The sequence below is a fragment of the Aulostomus chinensis genome, chromosome 16 (genome assembly GCF_037954235.1).
Source record: "Aulostomus chinensis isolate RoL2024-O1b breed Wild chromosome 16, RoL_Achi_v1.0, whole genome shotgun sequence".
NCBI classification, from domain to species: domain Eukaryota; kingdom Metazoa; phylum Chordata; class Actinopteri; order Syngnathiformes; family Aulostomidae; genus Aulostomus; species Aulostomus chinensis.
Window position 1 is genome coordinate 19,067,546 of NC_141335.1, and position 22,467 is coordinate 19,090,012.

At 44.3% G+C, this 22,467-nt stretch overlaps 1 protein-coding gene across 1 annotated transcript in view; it reads left to right on the forward strand.

Annotated features, from left to right (window-relative positions):
• Positions 1 to 17,020: 17,020 nt before the first annotated feature.
• The window catches only part of b3gat2 (beta-1,3-glucuronyltransferase 2 (glucuronosyltransferase S)), a 52,270-nt gene continuing 46,823 nt past the window's right edge, over positions 17,021 to 22,467 (forward strand). The window contains exon 1 of the mRNA XM_086179581.1: positions 17,021 to 17,954. Within this exon, the coding sequence (XP_086035707.1) occupies positions 17,421 to 17,954 (534 nt within the window). The 5' untranslated portion in view covers positions 17,021 to 17,420. The remainder of the gene's footprint in view (positions 17,955 to 22,467) is intronic.

The following is a 22,467-nucleotide window of genomic DNA, read 5'->3' on the forward strand; positions in this document are numbered from 1 at the left end:
CTGACAGGAGCCCAAATGATGTCTTGAAATGTGTGTGTGTGTGTGTGTGTGTGTGTGTGTGTGTGTGTGTGTGTGTGTGTGTGTGTGTGTGCCTGCGTGCACACACGCGTATGTGGTGTGTGCACGTGTGCTTGTGTGTTTTCCCCAAACATCCACACTTTACTGGTTCTTCATACTGCCCTGTTACTCTCAAACAAATCAGCTCAGATTCCTCCAGCGCTGTGAGATAGAGGGGGCGAGTGAGAAAGGGAGATTAATACCAAATGAAATAAGAAAAGGGAGGGAATGAGATGGAAAAAAGAGGCACAGGCAGGAAAAAGATAACGAAAAAGAGGAAAATTGATAAAGAGGAGAGAGAGTGAGAGAAATCTCTATTGCATTTTCATCCAGTCTGTTTGGAGGGGAGGTGGGAGGAAGGAGACACGCAAACAACTATTCTTTCAGAGATTTGATTTTAGAGGCGGAGAATACATTCAGGTTCTGCCAGTCTGCTGGGAGTACAGCTCTTTACTGCATGGTCTTGACATTTTTGCACTTTCTATGCCTCTGTGTTGATTGAGTAGACTGGAGGCATTATGTTTTTAGGTTCTTCACACATGTGATATTAATGTGTCTACAGGGCATTACTGCAAAATGGCTTTAATGCCCACTAGGACTCAAGGATGAATTGAAAAGATTTTGGTGGTCAAAGGTCAAGGTCACTTTTACAGGTACACATAAGAGCAGGCATACTACCGTGATGCAGTATTTCCAGTTATTGTGAAAGCCATTTTAGACTTCCACATTATTAAAGTCATCATTTGAATTTATCAAAGTCGTTCTGGAATTCATGAATGAGCATAAATGATTTTAAATAATTGAACTATTAGACTAGACTTCATTTTATAGAGATAGAAAAGATTTTTAGTGTTTTTATTTGTTCATTTCTTTTTTCTCGTGCTGTAGTTTTTGCTGGAAATGCCACTTAATGTATGCACCATTGGTGTTTTCATGAATTATTAATTTTCCACCCAGCATTGCCCTTTTAGCTTGCAAATTTAAAGCACTGCTAAGCAAAGTGTTAGTGGCTGCCCTGATAAAATATTACTATTGAAAACCTATTTAAAGAACATTCAGGACCAGGATGCTGTGCTGTCACAATCTGGGTTTTGGCAGCAGCTCAGAAGCACCAGAAGGTACACACAAATATCTTCTTGAGGCTTTCATACGAAATCAAATGCCTTCCCGCCTCTGAAGGACCAATGCCCTTTTGTTTGGGATTGGAATCAGATTGTGAAGCAGACAGTAACAAAAATGAGAAAACACTTATCAACATCAAGCAGTAAAGCATCAAAAGGGCTGAGCTTCTTCATGGAAATTTGAAATTAGAATGCCAAAAACCGGAAGTCATTGATGATAACTTCATGTTTGTAATTTAAAAGAGAACACTGTTGTTACCATGAATTGTATTTTAACAGGAAACCCTTCTGTTCTTTTTTTCCCTGTCCATAATTTTCTTTTATTGGAGTCATGTCTTAATCCTACGTATAAATAGACACTGAATTCATAAAACTTTAATCATAGGAGATATATTTCTAGTAAACCTGAGAGCATCAATTACCGCTTTGTTGGTACAGTGCCTGTTGATTCAGGGACCGTGGGTTGTGTAATGTCACAATGTGTCACTTTGATTTTAGAATTCTGACTGAATTTGGAAATGCTTCATTTAATCTCTGACATTGATATCAGATGAAATCCTGATTTCAACCAATTATAATGCAATCTACAGACAGAGAATGCTTTTCCACTTTTTACCTGCAGGTCTGAGAACTGAACCAGTGATCCTCCTGTCACAAGATTGCCCGTCTAACCTTTACCCACCACTGCTGTCTTTAATCTCTAACTTTGATGTTTGACTTTAATCTTTGTTTAATGTCTAACAAGGAGACAATGTTACAGAATATCTGAGCTATTTACTGTAGGCAGAATCCTGACTCAACCCCAAAAATGAGAAATGTTATGCCCAAAAACTACAAACTATAAATTTCATGACTTACAAACATGAGCCCAACAACTGCCATTTGCAGCTGTATTTTATGTTTAACCTCTGCTCCTAATATTAGTCGGCCTGTTTTAGAGACCCATAACGTTAAGCTCAAGACCCTGGTCAGATATCAACCTGTCCCTTCTTCTCCCGATGGACTATTACAGTCAACACCCCCCCCCCCCCTCTCTTTTTTGTGCTGATATCGATTGTAAAGCCCCACCTAGATTCTGCTCTGGAATGACTCAAGTCACCAGTCTTCAGGGGTGTTAGACAGAAACATATTTCTGTGATGATGGTGTTTAGAAATGTGTTGTGATTTGGTTGCCATTTTTGAGCAGACATGAATTGTCCCCCGCATTACAATGTTCTTTGAATTTTCATATAATTGCATTTTCAAATGGGATTTATATTTATGTCAGGGCAAGTCAGGTTGCTCCAGTTAGTTGGTGCTTTTCTGCAACTGACTGCTTTCCTTTTTTAGTTCATGTCATTCATTCTTTTCTCTTCCACTATCCATCTTCCATCATCTATTAGCTGTTTTCAAGGGGATAGAAATGAGGTTACACCTAGGGTTATAGAGTGACTGTGCTTTCCTCTCACACACACACACACACACACACACACACACACACACACACACACACACACACACACACACACACCGCGGATTTTCTAATATGGTGATTTTGTTTAAACCCACACTTGATATTTAGACACTATGTGTAAATTAACATGTTCTGCACTTGGGCGTGTCTTTGCCACACTCAGCTCATCAGTTTAAACAGATGAAACGGGGAAGTCACAGCCGTGAAATGGATTTACACTGCTTGTGTCTGTTACATCTAACGATTGGAGCTGGAGTTAACAGATACACAATAATTATTTCATTTCATATGGGATATGGCTCAAGTAAACATATCTTATATGGATATCTATATACAGTCTGGGAATAGCAGTGCAAAGTGTTCATGGTGAAGGGATAAACAGCATTTCCAGTCAGGTATGACAGTATAAGATGATGTCATGTTCAAGTATGTATGGTAAAGTGATTACAGTTTGTCCATTTTGCCTCAATGTGAGGCGTTGTACAGCCTGATGGCTGTGGGTAGGAACGATCTCTGATCCGTTTGGTTTTCCATTTAATTTTCCATCCTCATCACCAAGTCCGAGTGCAGTGGGTGAAAGATGTTGTCTCTGATGGCTTGGAGTCTAGTGAGGGTCCTTCTCTCTGATAACACCAGCAGAAAGTCAAGCCTCACCCCAACCACGGTACTAGACCTCCTGACTAGCTTATCCAGTCTGTTTGAGAACATAGTCCTCAGTCCACTGCCCCAGCAGGCCACTGCATACAGAAAAGTACTCACCACCACTGACTCGTAAAACATCCTCAACATTTTTGAACTGATGTTGAAGTATCTTAGTCTCCTAAGAAAGCAGAGGCGGCTTTGGCCCTTCCTGTCGGTGTAGAGGTGAAAATAAAGAAATGGGATTGGACCTTAGTCACATTGAGCTGGAGGTGGTTCTTCACCAGGTGACAAAGCCCCCCACCAGTGCCGGACACTCCCTCTCATCACTGTCCTTAATGCATCCCACTATCGCAGTGTAATCAGAAAATTTCTGGAGGTGGCAGGACTCTGACCGATAGTGGACGTTGGTTGTGTAGATGGTGAAGAGGAAGGGGGACTGGACTGTTCCCTGGAGGGCCCCAGTGTTGCTTTGTAGGTGTACGTACTGTGGTCTGCTGGTCAGGTAGTCAACATCCAGCACACCAGGGGGTCTCACCCTGCTTCACCTTCAGCTTCTCCCCCAGCAACCCAGGCTGTATGGAGTCAAATACACTAGAGAAAACAAAGAACATGACCCTCACAGTGCTCGCGAGCCAGTTGAGTGTAGGCTCGGTTCAGCAGGTAGATGACAGCATCCTCAACTCCCAGTCAGTGCGGGTAGGTGAACTGGAGTGGGTCCAAGTGGGGCTTGATTACTGGGTGGAGATGCTCCAGGACCAACCTCTCCATGGTCTTCATTATGTTAGAGGTCAGAGCCACCGTTCTGAGAGGCACAAGCTTTAAGCACCTGGGGGCTCACACCGTCAGGCCCCGCAGCCTTGCCTGCTTGAAGCCTCTTCAGCTGTGTGCCTCCCACAGTCCAGAGACATGCAATTGGGGACTAGGCTAACTGGATGCCCTAAATTGACATTAGGTATGACTATGAGTGTGAATGGTTGTCTGTCAATATATGTTGGTCCTGCGATGGACAGGCGACCTGTCCAGTACCCCGCCTCACGCCTGAAGGCTGATGGGATAGGATCCAGCCCCCCATGGATGGATGGGGTTTAATTACTGCTACTTTAAAGGACTATGAGAGGTAACCAGATAACAGTGACACATTGATCATATCAAAGAGAGAGGCGCTAACTAGGGGTAATGAGTCTTTAAGCAGCTTAGCTGGGATGGGGTCTAGGAGACAGGTGGACGGTTTATAGGAGGAAATTACTGTGCTAAGCTTATGAAGGCTACAGAACTATATAGATGACGTGGTGACAGTTGATGGCAGGAGGAGAAGAATTTTCTCTCTAATAAGTAGAATTTTACCATTAAAAAAGTTAATGGAGTCATTGCTAGTCAGGGAAACAGGAATACTTAGACTCAATAGGACTGTGGCTCTATTTGGAGACACATCAGTCTGGCTACAGTGCTGAAGAGCAACCTGGGGTTGTTCTTGTGTTCCAGTTTAAAGAAGCACCATATCCTGTCCAGTTTTGATTTTTTGTTTCAGCCATTGTGCTTCAGAATTGTACCATGTTGCTTGTTTCCTTTGTTTCATGGTTTTCTTTTTTAAAGGGGCAATAGAGTCTACAGTTGTTCCTAAGATGCCTGTTACATTATTGATAAAATGATCAGTTTGGGAGGGACTAAGGTTGACAACAGCTTCCTCTGTAACAATGGGACATGACACTGAATTTATTGCCAATGTAATCGCTTCCTTATATCGAGCTACAGCCTGATCAGATAAATATCTGGAAACTACAGTTTTCCTTAGTGGAGTGTAGTCGATGAGTACAAATTCAAAAGTGATTAATTGATGGTCAGATAAAAGTGAGTTCTGTGGAAATACAACTAGATGTTCAGCTTCAATTCCATATGTTAGGACGAGGTCGAGGGTGTGGTTGAGACAGTGAGTGGGTTCATGAACAGACCGATGGAAACCAATTGTGTCTAGAAGAGAGAGAAATGCAGTACCGAGACTGTTGTTATCAACATCCACATGAATATTGAAGACACCTACAATAATGACTTTATCTGATTTGAGAACTAAACTATATATCAACTCCTCCTGGAACCATCACCTTACCGTGGTGGAGGAGTTTGAGTGCCCTAGTGACCCTAGGAGCTATGCTGTCGGGGGCATTTTGCCCCTGGTAGGGTCACCCAAGGCAGACTGGTCCTAGGCAAAGGGCCAGACAAAGAATGGTTCAACAGACCCTTCATGGAAAATCCAGCAAGTGCTACGTGTACCCTGCCCGGAGGGGCACCGGGGCCCCGCCCTGGAGCCAGGCCCGGGGTGGGGGCTCGAAGGCGAGCGCCTGGTGGCCGGGCCTTGGTCCGTGGGGCCCGGCCGGGCCCAGCCCGAAGAGGAAACACAGGCACGTCCTCCCTTGGACTCACCACTCATCGGGGGAACCGTAGGGGTCCGGTGCAATGTGGTTTGGGTGGCAGTTTCAGGCGGGTGCCTCGGCTGTCTGAACCACAGACATGGAAGCTGGCTTTTGGGACGTGGAACGTTACCTCTCTGGTGGGGAAGGAGCTGGATCTGGTGGAAGAGGTTGAGCGTTACCGGCTAGATATAGTCGGCCTCACCTCGACACAAAGCTCTGGGTCCGGAACCCGAGTCCTTGAGAGGGGTTGGACTTTGTCTTTTGCTGGAGTTGCTCCGGGTGAGAGGCGGAGGGCGGGGGTGGGCTTTTTGGTTGCCCCTCGACTCTCTGCCTGTACGTTGGGGTTTACCCCCGTGGACGAAAGGGTTGCTACCCTGCGCCTTCGGGTCGGGGAACGGGTCCTGACTGTGGTCTGCGCATATGCGCCGAACACCAGTTCAGAGTACCCACCCTTTTTGGAGTCCTTGGGAAGGGTACTGGATGGTGCCCCGGCTGGGGACTCCATTGTCCTACTGGGAGACTCCAACGCTCACGTGGGCAACGACAGCATGACCTGGAGAGGTGTGATTGGGAGGAACGGCAGGCCCGACCTAAACCCGAGTGGTGTTCAGTTATTGGACTTCTGTGCAAGTCGCAGTTTGGCCATAACGAACACCATGTTCGAGCATAAGGATGCCCACCGGTGCACATGGCACCAGGACACCCTAGGTCGCAGGTCTATGATCGATTTTATAGTCGTATCATTTGCTCTACCATTGTCGAGGCGGCTGCTGTGAGCTGTGGCCGCAAGGCTGCTGGGGCCGGCCGCGGGGGTAATCCTCGAACCCGCTGGTGGACACCAGAGGTGAGGGGAGCCGTCAGGCTGAAGAAGGAGGCTTACAGGGCATGGCTGGCCTGTGGGTCTCCAGAGGCAGCTGACCAGTACCGGCAGGCCAAACGGTGGGCAGCTGTGGCGGTCGCCAAAGCAAAAACTCGGGCGTGGGAAGAGTTCGGTGAGGCCATGGAGAACGACTATCGGTCAGCTCCAAAAAGGTTCTGGCAAACCGTCCGTCGCCTCAGGGGGGGAAGGCGGCAACTTGCCCACACTGTTTACAGTGGGGGTGGGAGGCTGCTGACGTCAACTGGGGAGATAATTGGGCAGTGGAAGGAATACTTTGAGGAACTCCTCAATCCCACCAACACGTACTCCGTGGAGGAGACAGAGTCTGGGGAGTGCTTGGGGGGGGGTCGTCCAATCTCCGGGGCAGAAGTCGCCGAGGCAGTTAAACAACTCCGCGGTGGCAGAGCCTTGGGGGTGGATGAGATCCGCCCTGGGTATCTCAAGGCTCTGGATGTAGTGGGGCTGTCTTGGCTGACACGTCTCTGCAACATTGCGTGGACATCGTGGGAAGTGCCTTTGGAGTGGCAGACCGGGGTGGTGGTCCCCGTCTTCAAGAAAGGGGACCAGAGGGTGTGTTCCAACTATCGGGGGATCACACTTCTCAGCCTCCCTGGTAAGGTCTACGCCAGGGTACTGGAGAGGAGGGTCAGGGCGATAGTCGAACCTCAGATTGAGGAGGAGCAGTGTGGTTTTTGTCCTGGCCGTGGAACCATGGATCAGCTCTTCACCCTCGCTAGGGTGCTGGAGGGGGCATGGGAGTTTGCCCAACCAGTCCACATGTGCTTTGTGGACTTGGAGAAGGCTTACGACTGTGTTCCCAGGAGCATACTGTGGGGGGTACTCCAGGAGTACGGGGTGGATGGCCCTTTACAAAGGGCCATTCGGTCATTCTACTGGAGGAGTGAGAGTCTGGTCCGTGTGGCTGGTAGTAAGTCGGACTTGTTCCCATTGAGGGTTGGACTCCGCCAAGGCTGCCCTTTGTCACTGGTTCTGTTCATAACTTTTATGGACAGAATTTCTAGGCGCAGCCGGGTGGTGGAGGGGGTTGAGTTTGGTGGCGGGAGGATGTCGTCTTTGCTGTTTGCGGATGACGTAGTCCTCTTAGCGCCATCGGGCCACGACCTCCAGCTCTTGCTGGGACAGTTTGCAGCCGAATGTGAAGCGGCTGGGATGAGAATCAGCACCTCCAAGTCTGAGGCCATGGTCCTCAGCAGGAAAAGGGTGGTTTGCCCACTCCGGGTCGGGGGGGGGGTCTTACCTCAGGTGGAGGAGTTTAAGTATCTCGGGGTCTTGTTCACGAGTGAGGGTAAGATGGAGCGGGAGATTGACAGGCGGATTGGGGCGGCATCTGCAGTCTTGCGGTTGCTAAACCAGTCTGTTGTGGTGAAGAGGGAGCTTAGCCAAAAGGCGAGGCTTTCAATTTACCGGTCAATCTACATTCCAATCCTCACCTATGGTCATGAGCTTTGGGTAATGACCGAAAGAACAAGATCGCGAATACAAGCGGCTGAAATGAGTTTCCTCCGCAGGGTGACTGGGCTCTCCCTTAGAGATAGGGTGAGAAGCTCAGTCATTCGGGAGGGACTCAGAGTAGAACCGCTGCTCCTCCATGTCGAGAGGAGCCGGTTGAGGTGGTTCGGGCATCTGGTGAGGATGCCTCCTGGGCGCCTCCCTCTGGAGGTTTTCCAGGCATGTCCAACTGGGAGGAGGCCTCGAGGCCCACCCAGGACACGGTGGAGGGATTATATCTCTCGGCTGGCCTGGGAACGCCTCGGGATCCTTCCGGAAGAGCTGGTTGAAGTGGCTGGGGAGAGGGCAGTCTGGGCTTCCTTGCTGAGACTGCTGCCCCCACGACCCGGACCCACCGGATGAAGCGGAGGACGACGAAGACGAAGACTATATATCAATATACATATACTCTGAGAATTCAGATAATAATTCAGAGTAAGGACCAGGAGGGTGGAACACAACAATAAATAAAAGAGGCTGTAGAGATTTCCAGGCTGGATGAGACAAACTAAGAATCAGGCTTTCAAATTAATTCAGACTTATTTTGGGTTTGGGATTTATTACTAGACTGTCAAAAATGGCAGCAACTCCACCTCCTCGGCCAGAGCCTGCAGGAATATGAGTGTTAATGTGACTAGGGGGAGTGGATTCACTTCGACTAACATACTCATCGAGCATGACTAACAGCCAGGTTTTGGTCAGACAGAACAAGTGCAATTGTCAGCTATTAATTCATTCACTAATACCGTTTTTGGCATCAGAAATTTGATAGTTTATAGTCCACACTTAATTTTTATATTCCTTTGAAATAATTCGGTGGTCGTGTTCATTTTTGATTAGGTTTTTCTGACTGACTACTCATCTAATATTATTTGAGTGAATAAGTGCTTGGGGACAGACACAGTCTCTATGGTGGTTTGGGTGGTTAACTGTCCCCTAGTTGACGCACAGAGAAGCGTGTAAGACTGCAGCTCAGCCTCCTGGTCTCGACTCTGGGTTGTCAGGGTTTTGGTTCTATAATAAACTGGATCATATTTCTAGAGATGAGAGCAGCTCCATCCAACATGGTATTAATGCTGTCTCTCCTAGTCAGACTAGGTCTCCCCCAAAAAGTTATCCAGTTATCAATGAAGCCCACTTTGTTTGCTGGACACCATGTTGACAGCCAGAGGTTGAACAATGACATGCAGCTAAACATGCAGTTGCTGGTCCTATTAAGCAGAGGTCCAGAGAACACCACCGAGTCTGACATTCTCTTTGCGGATGTACACACCGACTGAATATTTATTCTAGGGACCTCTGACTGGCTTGCGGCAGTCAATAAATGAATGACTCTGCCCCGAATGAATCTTCAGCATGTCATGATAAAGATTAAGAATGTCTGTCACTTGATGTAAACCTGAGTCATGATTGGATTGCTTGCTGCACAAGACAGAGACAAATCACAAAGCTTTGTTCATCAGGGTAAGTTGAATGAAAAATTATTTTTAGAAATTAATCAGAAAGTTGAGGAAGACGGGGTGAGGAGAGTGGCAGACTCAATGATGTAACACGCAAAAGCATGGTCAACAACAGTACAGCATTGGTGTAAAAATCAGAGAAAGTAAACTTTGCAGCTCATTTAAGATTTACTTGTTACAGAGGTACAACATCAGGATAAATTTCATCTTTTAACAGGAAATTAATTTGACTTGCTTGAACGTGAAATTTTTCCTTTCAAAGCTGTTTTTTTATTGCAGCGCGGAAAGTCTTGCACAGACAATGATTATTTTTTTGACTGCCTAATAAAGACACAAGTTAACTTCCATAATCAAGGGCTATATCAAGTAACATGGAAGGGGAATTGACAATAAAACCCGTAATCGGGAAGTGTGCATTGAAGCTGACTCTATCAATGCAACTAACCTTTGGTACACTGGTTAATCAATGAATGGATCAACTTTTATCGGCAGACACATTTACCATGTAAAACATAAACAAAATTAAAAAGAAAAAAAAACACATCAGACACACAAAAAAAGTCTGTCTCATCAAACTTTACCAAGCATTAGTCAGCAGGTGGATAATATTATTCTAAGACACGTTCAAATGACAAGTTCTTAGTCCTGTCTTACAAAAAAAACAAAAAAACAACTCACATGCACTATTCCATCAGGGTCAACTGTGGTTCTAGACCTTCTCTGTTGGTAAAGTAACACCAGAAAATTTTTTTTTTTTTTCTGTAAGGACTGGCTGAGTAGTATATATTGATGGGAAACATATTTGATGATGTAATTATAACATTTTTGAAGAACAAGACCTAATAGATGTCATGGATGAATCAGCGCAAATCAGTGAATTGTCTTCTACAGAGGATTATCATCCACTCTAGTGCTAGTTGTTCTACTGCTGTACTGCAAATCTGGCAGCCACACAAAATTGACTCCCTCGTGAGATTAAGAGTGCCAGTGAGTGACGCTGTGAGGATGGGACAAAGTTCGACAATGTTCCTGAGGTGGTGATATTAAATGTGGACCTCATGGGCCAAGAGAATTTGTTGGACTACAACAAACGACAGTAAAATAAGAATAAGTACGAGTACATTCAAGTACTGAATAAGTATTTGTTGATGTATGTGTATTTAACAAAGACATAAATAAAATGAGAAATATTGACGGCGAATTGTTTTCTGTTTAAAGTCTGAATTTGTTTACTCTGCCATCACGATAGGCTGCTAACCACATTCTTGCTAGAAACCCAAGAGACAGCAGTCTTTCTGTAACTGTCACACACAGCCTGCTCTCTTTTTTGACCCAACTGTCCTGTCAGGCATCTTTCATTTACATCTGTAACACAGTCCGCAAGTCAAATAGGAATTATACTGTGATGACAGGTGGGGGAGGATACATTGAATTTGTGCTGTGTTTGTTCTATCAGGCTACAGATCATCACATGACGTTGGACTGACAAGATAACTGCAATCTCAAACCACTTTTAAAGCAGCAGTGAACACAATCGGTAGCTGCATGACTAAATAAAGAAGTATTTAAATGGACTAGATAGACCGGACAGGCTAGAAAAAAAGTCATTTCCTTGTAAAGCGGCCTTACAGGTCTGATGTTGACGTAGGCCAAAAGAAAGCAATGGCCCTCAAAATATTTTTTTTATCGTTTCACAATCTTAGAACCCTTACGCTGATACTGCTAGGTTTTGCCCTGCAGAACTACATAGCTATGAGACATTCTGCCAAGAGGCCTGGATGAAAAAGGGTTGCCAAACCACATATTCAAATGAAATTGCCACTTGGTATTGTTACTTCGTCGAAGATCATTTTGTCGAACTAAGACACTCAAGCAAATATCTTCCAAAGAGTTATTAAAACACCTAATGATTTGTTGTATTTCATCTCGGTACTCACAAGATGTTGTTAAAGTATACATTTTAATTTTATCATAAAAAGAGTTGTGAAAACAAAGTTGCAGGGTTGCTGTCATGTTTCTAAAACAGGCTGTCAGACACCTCCCACTGAAAAGGTGACGTTTGGTGATCATCTCCTCGGGCCTTTGCTACAATAATTTGCTACAATTTTCAATGTGCAAATATGATTCCTGCTGCCAAAGGGTTTTGTTTTGTTTTGTTTTTCTATGAGAAGAGATGAGGAGAGGACTCCATCTCATCTCCATCCATCCATCCATTGTCTTCCGCTTGTTCCTATGAAGGGTCGCGGGGGGGGTGGGTGGGCTGGAGCCCATCCCAGCATCTAGAGGCGGTGAGGTGAGAGGCGGGGTTCACCTTGGACAGGTCGCCAGTCCATCACAGGGCCAACACATAGAGACAAACAACCATTCACACTCACAGTCATACCTACGGTCAATTTAGAGTATCAATCAGCCTAGTCCCCAATTGCATGTCTTTGGACAGTGGGAAGAAGCCGGAGTACATGGAGAGAACGCATGCAGGCACAGGGAGAACATGCAGTCTCCACACAGAAAGATCCCGTGCCCGAGCTGGGACTCGAACCCAGAACCTTCTTGCTGTGAGACAACAGCGCTAACCACTGCACCACCGTGCCGCCCTCCATCTCATCTCATTTAAAGAAATTATTGTCATATTCATTGTCACTACAGTGTGACTGTGATGTGCATCTGTGATGTATTCCATAAAGTGGTTTACATACAGCTGCTTGTGTTGGATAGTTTGTAGTTGGATGATAAAAGTGCTCTGGATTGATGAGTGTACTCATCTGTAACTTGATTTAGTTTTTGGGATATTAAGACTGGGATAAAAAGCCAGTGCTCAGATTCAGTGTCAAAGTCTTTCAGATATGAGCATCACATTACATCAGCATCACGGTGGGAGAGATGGCAGAGGATAAGAACATTTTTGCATAAGGACACAGTTCAGGGCTTGATGTTGAAGGGAAGGTCAAACAGAAGCACACTCAGGATGTTCCAATACATTTCAAAAGCTGCTGGTCCTTATTGTTTCATGTTTCATTACTGTTCATGTTACGTATGAAGAGTAATGCGCTATAATTTGAATGTATAACTCGTTATAATCACGAGCCAGGAGTAAGATGCTGGAAAAAGTGCTGCTGTGTGTCTGGCAACAAAATTTCCAGACATCTTTGACTTTTGTTCTTTTCTATTTTCAAAACCAACACAAACCATGAGCTTTTCCAAACACCAATAAAATGGTGCTTGTGCCTAAATAAAAAGCAAAACAAAACATATCCACAGCATTGCTCATGTTTGTGGCAGGTGACGTGTAGACAACCTCTATTATTCCACACATTCAAAAAATTAAAGAGATTCCTGAGATAAGTGTTGCTCTTTCATTGCCAACTGATTTATTTACTCTTCATTTCACCTCGGAGTGATGGTCTCTTCAGTCTGTTGCTGATTTTCAGCATCAAGAGCTTGTCTCTCCTCTCCTGTGCTCTACTCATCAAAACTTCTCAGCAAGTGTTAATCCATCTAAAACAGATTGCTACTGGGCCCTCTGATAACTATCAGTAGGAGCAGCATGAATGCAATTTGGGATAGTCTGAAGCTGTTAATTCTGTTAAAAATGTTTAAAAAAAATACACTTCATGCCAGGTCCTCCCTTGACGAACACATCGTACCCTCATGTCTTCTGTCAGGAGACAACACAGAATTTCCCTACGAACCCACCATGGAATCCATGGCATCATTCCCCCTACCTAAAGGACCCTCCTTTCCAGAAATAGTAACCCTCCCCATCCCCCAGGACCAAGCTACGCATCACGGGGAATAGGATCTTTACTCGGCTCCTCCTTCTGCTCTGAGGAATACTTTCCTTGATCGTTTGGCTGTTGATGCTTTCCAAGAAGGCTTAAAAACCTTCATTTGCAGCAGAACTTTTACATGGCTCACTGCCAGTTTCACCCACAAAAACCTTTTTAGGCTCTTAGTTGTAGCTTTACGGATAAGTTATTCATTTTATTATCATTATTATCACTATTATTATCATTACTGGCATTATCATTGTTATATATACCTGATTCATTTAAGAAATGGAAATTAGCATTGCTCCCAGACCTGCATTGATCTCAGCAGTGAAATTCCTTCTTATACTGTAGTAACAATGCAAATGCTACTACTACTACTACAACTACTACTACTAACCCTAATAATAATAACGATGATGATGATGAGGTCCTCAGTGGACCTCTGTCCTCCAACAAAACTGTGTCCCTGGCTGCTCTCCATCACAAAAACACCTGACATTTGACATGATGCTACGTAATCGCCAAGCCGTCAGACTCAGAAACATTCCCCCACTAGTGGCAGGTAGCTGACTCAGGTCAGTGTCAAAGCTACTGTTACCGTGACATACATCATGCAGGTTGACTTTACTGGGACCAGCTTGTTTACTGGTTTATACATAATACCAGCCAGGGCTGTGAGATATAAGAGAGTAAAAGAATAATATATTCAAACAAAACATTTAGGTTTCTATCTTTGTTTTGGCTTTTCTAACAGCTTCCTAAGAAAAAATGGAACAGGAACAAACTGAAAAAAAATGAATACAGCAATGAACTCAACAGCCTCACTTATTTGGGTCAAGCGTGACGGCTATATGACAGCTTTAGAAACGAACTTTTAAGTCCACCTGCTTGAATTTGTTAACCGTATCCACCACGTGAACGCTTGTCTACCAACGTGTTACTGATTGTTGAAAAAAATCAACTCTACAGATCAACTGTACAATATTTATGGGATTATTTGAATGAGTTATTTTGTTTTATAAACTCATAAAGGAACGACTTTTGGCTTCAGGTAGATTTACATGTGATCCTGCGTTTGTCACAGTGTTGTTCTCACAACACCCAACTTCTGATTCATGTGCAAGGCAGATAACATTGATTTCTTCTTCACGAAAAGAAATGCTTTATTTTCATGTATTAATTCTAAAATGTCCACCACCTGTTTCCAGTACTCGTGCCAATTATAAAAATGTCCTGAATGTTTTTCGGACATCTAGCGTGCATTAACAGTTGCCGGTCTCCACTCCCTGTGATGAGCTCAGGACTGAAACAGCTTTTGTTCTCCATCAGTTGTAAGACTCTTTGGATCATCTTTTATGTTTTTGTAAAGAACAGGTTGAGCTTAACTTGTTGTTCGTTAATTCATCCCTCACTCTGTGGTAAAATGCTAAATTGATCATGAACCTTGACTGATATCACATTTGAAGTTGATATGTCTGTACTCATTGACAAATCATATTTCAAATGTCCAATATTTCAGCTGGTTTTTGATCTTAATCGATTACTGAGGACGTGGCTGTGGGTCTGACGTCAAATCAAATCAAATTTACTCACCCACACTCACACAATCAAATTTTAGAACTGTTTGCCACCAGAAATACAACTATTAGAGCAGAAGAGTCAACCAGAACAGTAAAATGTCAAACAGGCCACTAAACAAAGACTTGAAACACTCTGGAAAGCTCCAGGGGAAATGAACATGACAGAGGGGTGGGGCAGACATGTCAGGTGATGAACAGGTAAGGCAGCCTGCATGGCAGGATGGTGCAAAGACTCCAGTATCAGTCATTTAACAACTTGTTTCTACTTGTCATGTTGCATGAAGGCTAGTCTCAGCTCAAAATGTAGGATTTTCATCTTTCTGTCTTTTTTTTTTTCATGGTCCTGAGCGTGAAATAAATAGTCACACCATGTTGGCTACTACTAATAATATCTGAGGCAATTTCAATCAAAAAAATTCTCATTTACAATCACATTTTACTTGATGATTCATTTTTGCTTCCAAATTGCTCATTGTGCGTGAACAGATGGAGGAGCAAGCAATCAGAGTTGATAAAGCATAACAATTTAATATTGGAATGGAGCTTATTAAACCATTTGCCGTCATCACATCAGTCGATTTATCATTGGCTAAGCTCATTACTTGGTTTTCACCCAAATCACCGAGCATTAGATTGATTAAGCCTCTAAAAGCTATTTTGTTTGAGGACAAAAGAACTAATAAATCTCGAAAAAGCAAACATAGAACTAAAATGTAACACAGTTTGTTACCACCATCCTTTCCAACATCCCCAGGCTGCTGTCTAACCCAAAGAACCAAAGGTGTGAAATTAAGAGTGTTTGCCTGCTATTAGTTTAGTGTGAACTCCATTGATATGGTCCAGTGATTTTTTTTCCCCTCATTCCTCCCGAAAGGCTCTCTTGATCCATATTCTGTGTATAATTAGCCATCACAGCATCTTGGCTGAAACCTAAAACATTTCAAGATCTTTTATTCACATTAGACCAACGACCTCTGCTTGATCTGAGAATCAGACATGGCCAGTCAAGGATGGTGCTCATGACACAAGGGAGAAGGGTTATTTTTATGCCTGGATTTGACTGCATAATTTTGTCCTCTGAGAGAGTCACACTGTCCTGTTGGTGATCATAGCGGATTTAATTCTGGTTATAAGGCTGAGAATCTAGGCCGAGAGAGTTCCAGAGAGTGGTAGACCTTGACAGGTATAAGTTTGTGCATGTTATTGTTATAATCTGTATAACCTCGCTAGAATTAACAAGAGAGGGCAAAACTCAATTCAATTAAGCACAATTTAGCAGCAATTAAAAAAAAAGTGCTGCAGACAAAGCAGCAAAAAAACAACAACAACAAAACTGCAAGTTGAACAGCAAATAAAACATCAACATATCATCTCTTGTCTGCATGTGTTGACATGTAAACAAAAAAATGAAAGTCAGCAGTTCCAATAAAAAGATATTTAATTTACTAACATGTAAATGTTGTAGTATCAGTCAAAAGGATTACATTTAGTTTATGAAAGTCATCCAGCCCCAAATCCAAATATAGAGGGTATGTCCAGGAATTATGATTTACTGTTATCCTTCAAACATGGCTATTTCTCATAAACTCATTTTGGATTAATAAGTGCACACATCATATCACCAAAAAATTCTGACTCTGCCCCCCCCCCCCCCATCCTGTTTGCATCTGCATTGCATCATCACCATATGAGACTATACTTCAGGAGCTGGGATTTAATTCTTGTCCATTCAATCAGTATTTGAAATATATTTTAGTTTCCATTATAAAGTGTATAAAGGGAGTGTCTTGCCTTGCAAAAACTAAATCAATCATTTTATGACGATGTAACATCTGGGTCCCCCGTGCTAAGTTCCAGTCTTCCGATTTTTTATTTTTATTTTAGTTTATTCCTGGTTAATTCCTGACACATGTCTCTCGTAGTCTATCTGTGTTTGTGTATATCTGTTTTATTCTCGAACGTTCACACACACACACACACACACACACACACACACACACACACACACACAAGCCCTCCCACACCTCGCTCCTCGCGTGTTCTCTCCTCCCCAGACCCCCCCCCCCTCCCTCTGCACCTGCTCCTCCCCCCTCTTGCCTTCATATTCACGCGCTCAGAGCCGCGCATCGTCCTCGCCAAGTGATGCTCCACGGCGGCGCACACCTAGAAGGAGGACCCTTTCGTCTTATTTTTCCCCTCCAGGAGCACGCACTGACGGACTAGTTTACATGGGAATTATTTACTAGGGATTGTGAGAGTGAACTGGACGAGGACAGGTCCCATCCAAGAGAGGAGGAGGAGGAGGAGGGAGACTTCGGGGGAAACAGTACCGCCGGGACGAGGAGCGCAGCCCCAGGTTGTTTTGCTTTAAAGCCCAGCCTGACTCTGAAATTGGTTGAAAATGGTGCTTTTTGTTTTTTGACCGCAAATGAAAAAGAAGGGGATTTAAAAGCTTTGAGGGTCCTTTGAGATGAGAGCAGTGTCCTCCCGTTTGAGATGGAGTGAGTGAAAGAGCGGGCGCACGGAACTTGAGTCTCGCCATGAGATCAGTGATTTTCAGCCGCTTCTTCATCCTGCTACCCTGGGTCCTAATTGTCATCATCATGATCGATATCGACAGTAAGTCGCCGATCCGGGCACCAGGAGCTCTTTGGATGGACCGGGCACAGCGGACAGCCAAAACCACCACACAAGGGGTAGGGAGCACGCGGAACCGCTCCGCAACGCCGATCATCTACGCCATCACTCCGACTTACAAACGTCCGGTGCAGAAAGCGGAGCTGACCCGTCTGGCACACGCCTTCCGCCAGGTACCCCGGTTCCACTGGATCATAGTGGAGGACTCGACAGCGCGCACGGAGCTGGTGACGCGCTTCCTGGCCAAGTGCGGCGTGCCGTACACGCACCTGAATTACTTCACACCCCGAAGGTTCAAGCACCCCGGGATGCCACGCGCCACTGAACAGAGGAACTGGGCTCTCACGTGGCTTCGGCAGCACCGGACCAAAGCAGATCCCGGGGTGGTTTTCTTTGCGGATGACGACAATACCTACAGCCTGGAGCTATTTGAAGAGGTAACCGTTTGTGCCATTATTGATTCATTCCACCACCACACAGGTGACGCGAGCAGCACGGGTGAGTGTGAGGTGTCTAAGGTGTGACCCATCTTTGAGACGCTGGAGGTGATAGTGCACCCCTAGTGACTAGGGCTGTTTCTGCAAGGCAGAGTTCAAATTCTAAACACATACTTTAAGTAGTTGAAATCGACCTTTTTCGTTAAAGTCTAATTTATAGCATTTGCTGTATGATAAATGCAGCATCTCTGCAGAATTTAAGAGCACAGGGTCAAATCAGGCAGATGGATATTAATGACACGGTAACCGAGTCACAATTCCTTCCGCTGCATGTACGCAAATGTGTTTGTGTTAAATTTCCTCCGACCGTGTCGACACGCTCAATTTACTTTGGTCCCGGTTGCTGTCAAATGGGGTTCGTTGTAGATTTCAGATGCTTCATGCGTTCTTGGTCAACTTGATGCTTCTGCACTAACTCCAAATCTCATCCGGGTTACAGAGCGGATTTCAGATGAAGTCATTGTGGAAAGTTATAATTTCTCGTCTCGGTCAAAGATCTGGTAGTGAAACGTGCTTTAATGAAAGCAAGAGGACAAAAGAGTAGTGTTACTGTGCAAATAAATAAGCTTAGGGGGATAAATTTGTGCAGTGGGTTCAAATATTTTCAGGATTATGTCAAATTTTTACTGCTGATTTTTGCCAAATTTGGAGCGTGTATCATGCGCTAAAGGAAGAACCCATTAAATGTGGAAGCAAATCTATTTTTAGGGCCTGAGCCTGAAGGTACTTTAGGCGAAGACCCTATTATGTTTGCTTGGCAGAGCAACACCTCAGCAGCACTACAAACACTAAAAACACACAGGAAACAGTGTCCCAGCCCCCCCCCCCCCCCCCCCAACACCCATGAGGCAGCTCGGCCGGACGGCCTGGAGCCGGTTTTCACATACACACCCATTCAAAACCTGGTACTAGACTGTTCTTGCTGTCAATGAGCGCGCGCAATATGCACATTATGCGCGTAACGTAATGTAATTTCACCCCCTGAACATGCATGAAATTCGCTGAAATTCGGCACACTTCCACCACCACCGGTCTGGCTAAACATTCACTAATCAAAAAAAAAAAAAAAAACACAACAAAAGTCTATAGCGCCACCTACGGAGCCACACAACTAAGAGATAATTTTAAGATAATTTGCAGCGCTATAACTCCTCCCACGAATGTCCCACAAACATGGGACCAACACGGTTGGACTCGTCTCATCAAGACGAAAAATTCACTCTGACCCCTCACCTATCTACAATAGAATGTCCACAATTTGGACAAAACTGTCAAAATGAGGACTTTTTTTACACCCCGAACAAAATCTCCTCCTAGGGCATTCATGATATTGCGTCCAAACTTACACACATTAATCACACAACTCTGCTCTTCAAAAATCTTTAAAGGTTTTTATATGAATTGCTCGGTTTGGATTTTACAAGCCATCAAAGTGGGGGAGACACGTTTCACGCTTACAATGGAAGCCTATGGGGAGAGCGTGTCCTCTCAGGGTACATACTGTCAAACAAACGCTTCTCATGTCTACACCAGACATCCCACAGCTTTTACAAACACACCACTGCATTCCTGACGAAAATCCCTACAAAAATATGGTATTATGTGTCACTCTTGACCAACGTATGCCAATTTATTCCACTTTTCCACACTACAATTCTGTTAATCCTCCTCTCTCTCCACTCTAGCACATATCAGAGACAGTGCAGCGGGGGAGGGGTTCTTAAAGGGCCAGCTCTCAGCTCTGCTCTCAGTCTCTGATCAGACTCAGGCCTCTAACTCCTAAACTACAAGGCCCACAGACTTGGCCAATACACTGTTGGACTCGGGCCGGCGGTTGCACGGGGGCTCAGGCCCTAACAACGCTGCTTGCAGCTTTAATTTTTTTATTTTTACAATTAATTTTTTTTTTTTTTACTTTGGGGTTGGTTGAGTCAGCACGGTGGTGCAGTGGTTAGCACTGTCGCTTCACAGCAAGAAGGTTCCGGGTTTGAGCACCAGCTCAGGCCGGGATCTTTCTGTGTGGAGTCTGCATGTTCTCCCTGTGCCTGCGTGGGTTCTCTCCAGGTACTCCGGCTTCCTCCCACAGTCCAAAGACATCAAGTAGGGACTAGGTTAATTGGATACTCTATATTGATCGTAGGTATGACTGTGAGTGTGAATGGTTGTCTGTCTATATGTGTTAGCCCTGTGATGGACTGGCGACCCATCCAGGGTGAACCCTGCCTCACGCCCAAAGCCTGCTAGGATAGGGTCCAGCCCCCCTGCGAACCGAACAGGATAAGCGTTAGAAAGTTGTTGGATGGATGGGGTTGGTTGAGGTCCTCTGGCTCCAAATATATCAGCAGGGTTACTGACATCATATTGCTGTGTCGAAGGTATGCACTGTTTAAAGTAGATTCATTTCTCACTGAAGCACTTAAGCTTCCACTTGTCCCTCATGTCTCCCTGTCACAGCAGCTTATTGTTCAGGAAGGTACGCAGAAAATATCAGAGGTGAATATATCTGGAATATATTCAAAAAAATATACTAATTTTCACTAGTGGACATCATTTCCAGTGCCCCCATCGAGAATTATGTCTAACATATCCAGGTATTAGACATGTAAACATAGTAGTGTTAGTATTTACTGTTGCACTTGTAGCCACAACATCTAAGAGTCTAATTTCACATTGTGTTTGTGTCAAGCTCTTAATGTTCCACTGCAGAGGTGAAGTCATTTGTTGGTGTTCCCCAAATTTGATAAATCCCAAAGAAGACAAACAAAAAAATTAGTCTATGTATTATAATTATGGGATTTCTAATCTGTCGAAGGAAGCCATCACCTGAGAAGCCTTCATCACTTGTGTGTGTGTGTGTGTGTTTGTGTGTGTGTGTGTGTGTGTGTGTGTCTGTATATGTGTGTATACGAGAGAGACAAAGAGAGAGATCTAGACAGAGGAGGAGTTGACTGAAGGCTGAAATGAAAGACAGAGGAAACCAGACAGTGAGTGTGGGTGAGTGAGTGTACTGACCGCCAGAGAGACAGATGAGAGATGGATGGCGGCCGCGGTGGCATCACTGCTCGGGGAGTTACAAGCACCTGGGTTCCCTGTTCATCTTATATCTTTATCGCAGCAGCATAGCTGTACAATTCGCTAACAGTGCAAAATTAATAGGCCGGATTGTTTGAGTGTGATTCTTCTGTTTGCTGAGCTCATCGTCTGTGTAGTGTGTGAGTCAACACGGGTGGGGCTGATATGCTTTAATGAACAATTACTTAAGTTTCCTAGATTCATATTTGAATTATTTTACTTTTCTGCATGTAAATCCTCTAAGGCTGCATTTAGACTACAACTTGAGTGGTACTGGAATGCAGAGACTGATACACATTGTTGGGAGTATAAAATACAAGTTGAAGTAGTTTAGTTTTTCTTGTTTAATGTAAAAACATCTTATTTTTATTTTTAGAAAAAAAAACAGAAAGCCCAAAATCTGGGAGATTTAAGGTTGTGATGTTTTAGTGTCAATATTCTATATTTACATTTTGTTTAACTGCATATTGATTTTTATGCATTTATCCCCCTTATAGCTTTAAACTAACAGGTTCCACCTCTTTAATTTGACCTACAAAACTGAAACTAAATGGTGGTCATGCAGTATTTGATTATACGTTGTTATTAAATTTAAAGAAGCTAATTTGTTGTTTGTCTTCAAACAAAACGTACCCCAAGAGGTACACAAAGTTAAATAAGGGAGCACGCCAAAAGATTCTGACATACCCTCTGAAAATTGTCTCCAAATATGTTGCTAATCATATCCATTAAGGGTCAAAATATCCTCATCTCACATCCATGGGAGCAGTGGAACCTGTCTCTTCAGCTGCTTCTATTAGCATGTCCGGTGAGTGGTGGTAGCCGTGGTGATAGTGCCATTTATGGAGGAAGAGGGGTGCATGGCCGGCAGATGAATGTTTCAGGGGGTACATAACTTAAAAAAGTTTGGGAACCACTGTTTTAGCATATTAATGTAAGACAATGTAATCTGAAGCCAAAAACGGTAAACTCAGACAGATCACTTATACCCCTTTCACACTGAAAAACTCGTGTCAACGCGGGTTTTTGGACCCGCGTTTGCACGTCATTAGGGCGCATTCAAGCTTCCAGAAGACCTGGGTCTGAACTCCCGGTGTGAGGGCTGCATGCCGTTTTTCTCTCTCGTACGTCATCGCGCTGACGTCACCGTCGTCATCAAACCTACGCTGGAACACTGAGAAGTAAACAAACGACAACGTGGATGTCGCCAAGTCAGATGTGAGTGTTGTCGTTGCTTGCATTGCAATGTTGTCTTTTGCAAAGCATACAAACTCGGCGCAGATTGGAAAATGTCTGAGCGCTAATGCAGCGAAGGAGGATGGAGTTTTTGGTGAGTCAGGAAGGGAGCCGAAGAAGCTACAGGCGAAGCCTGACAGGCAGC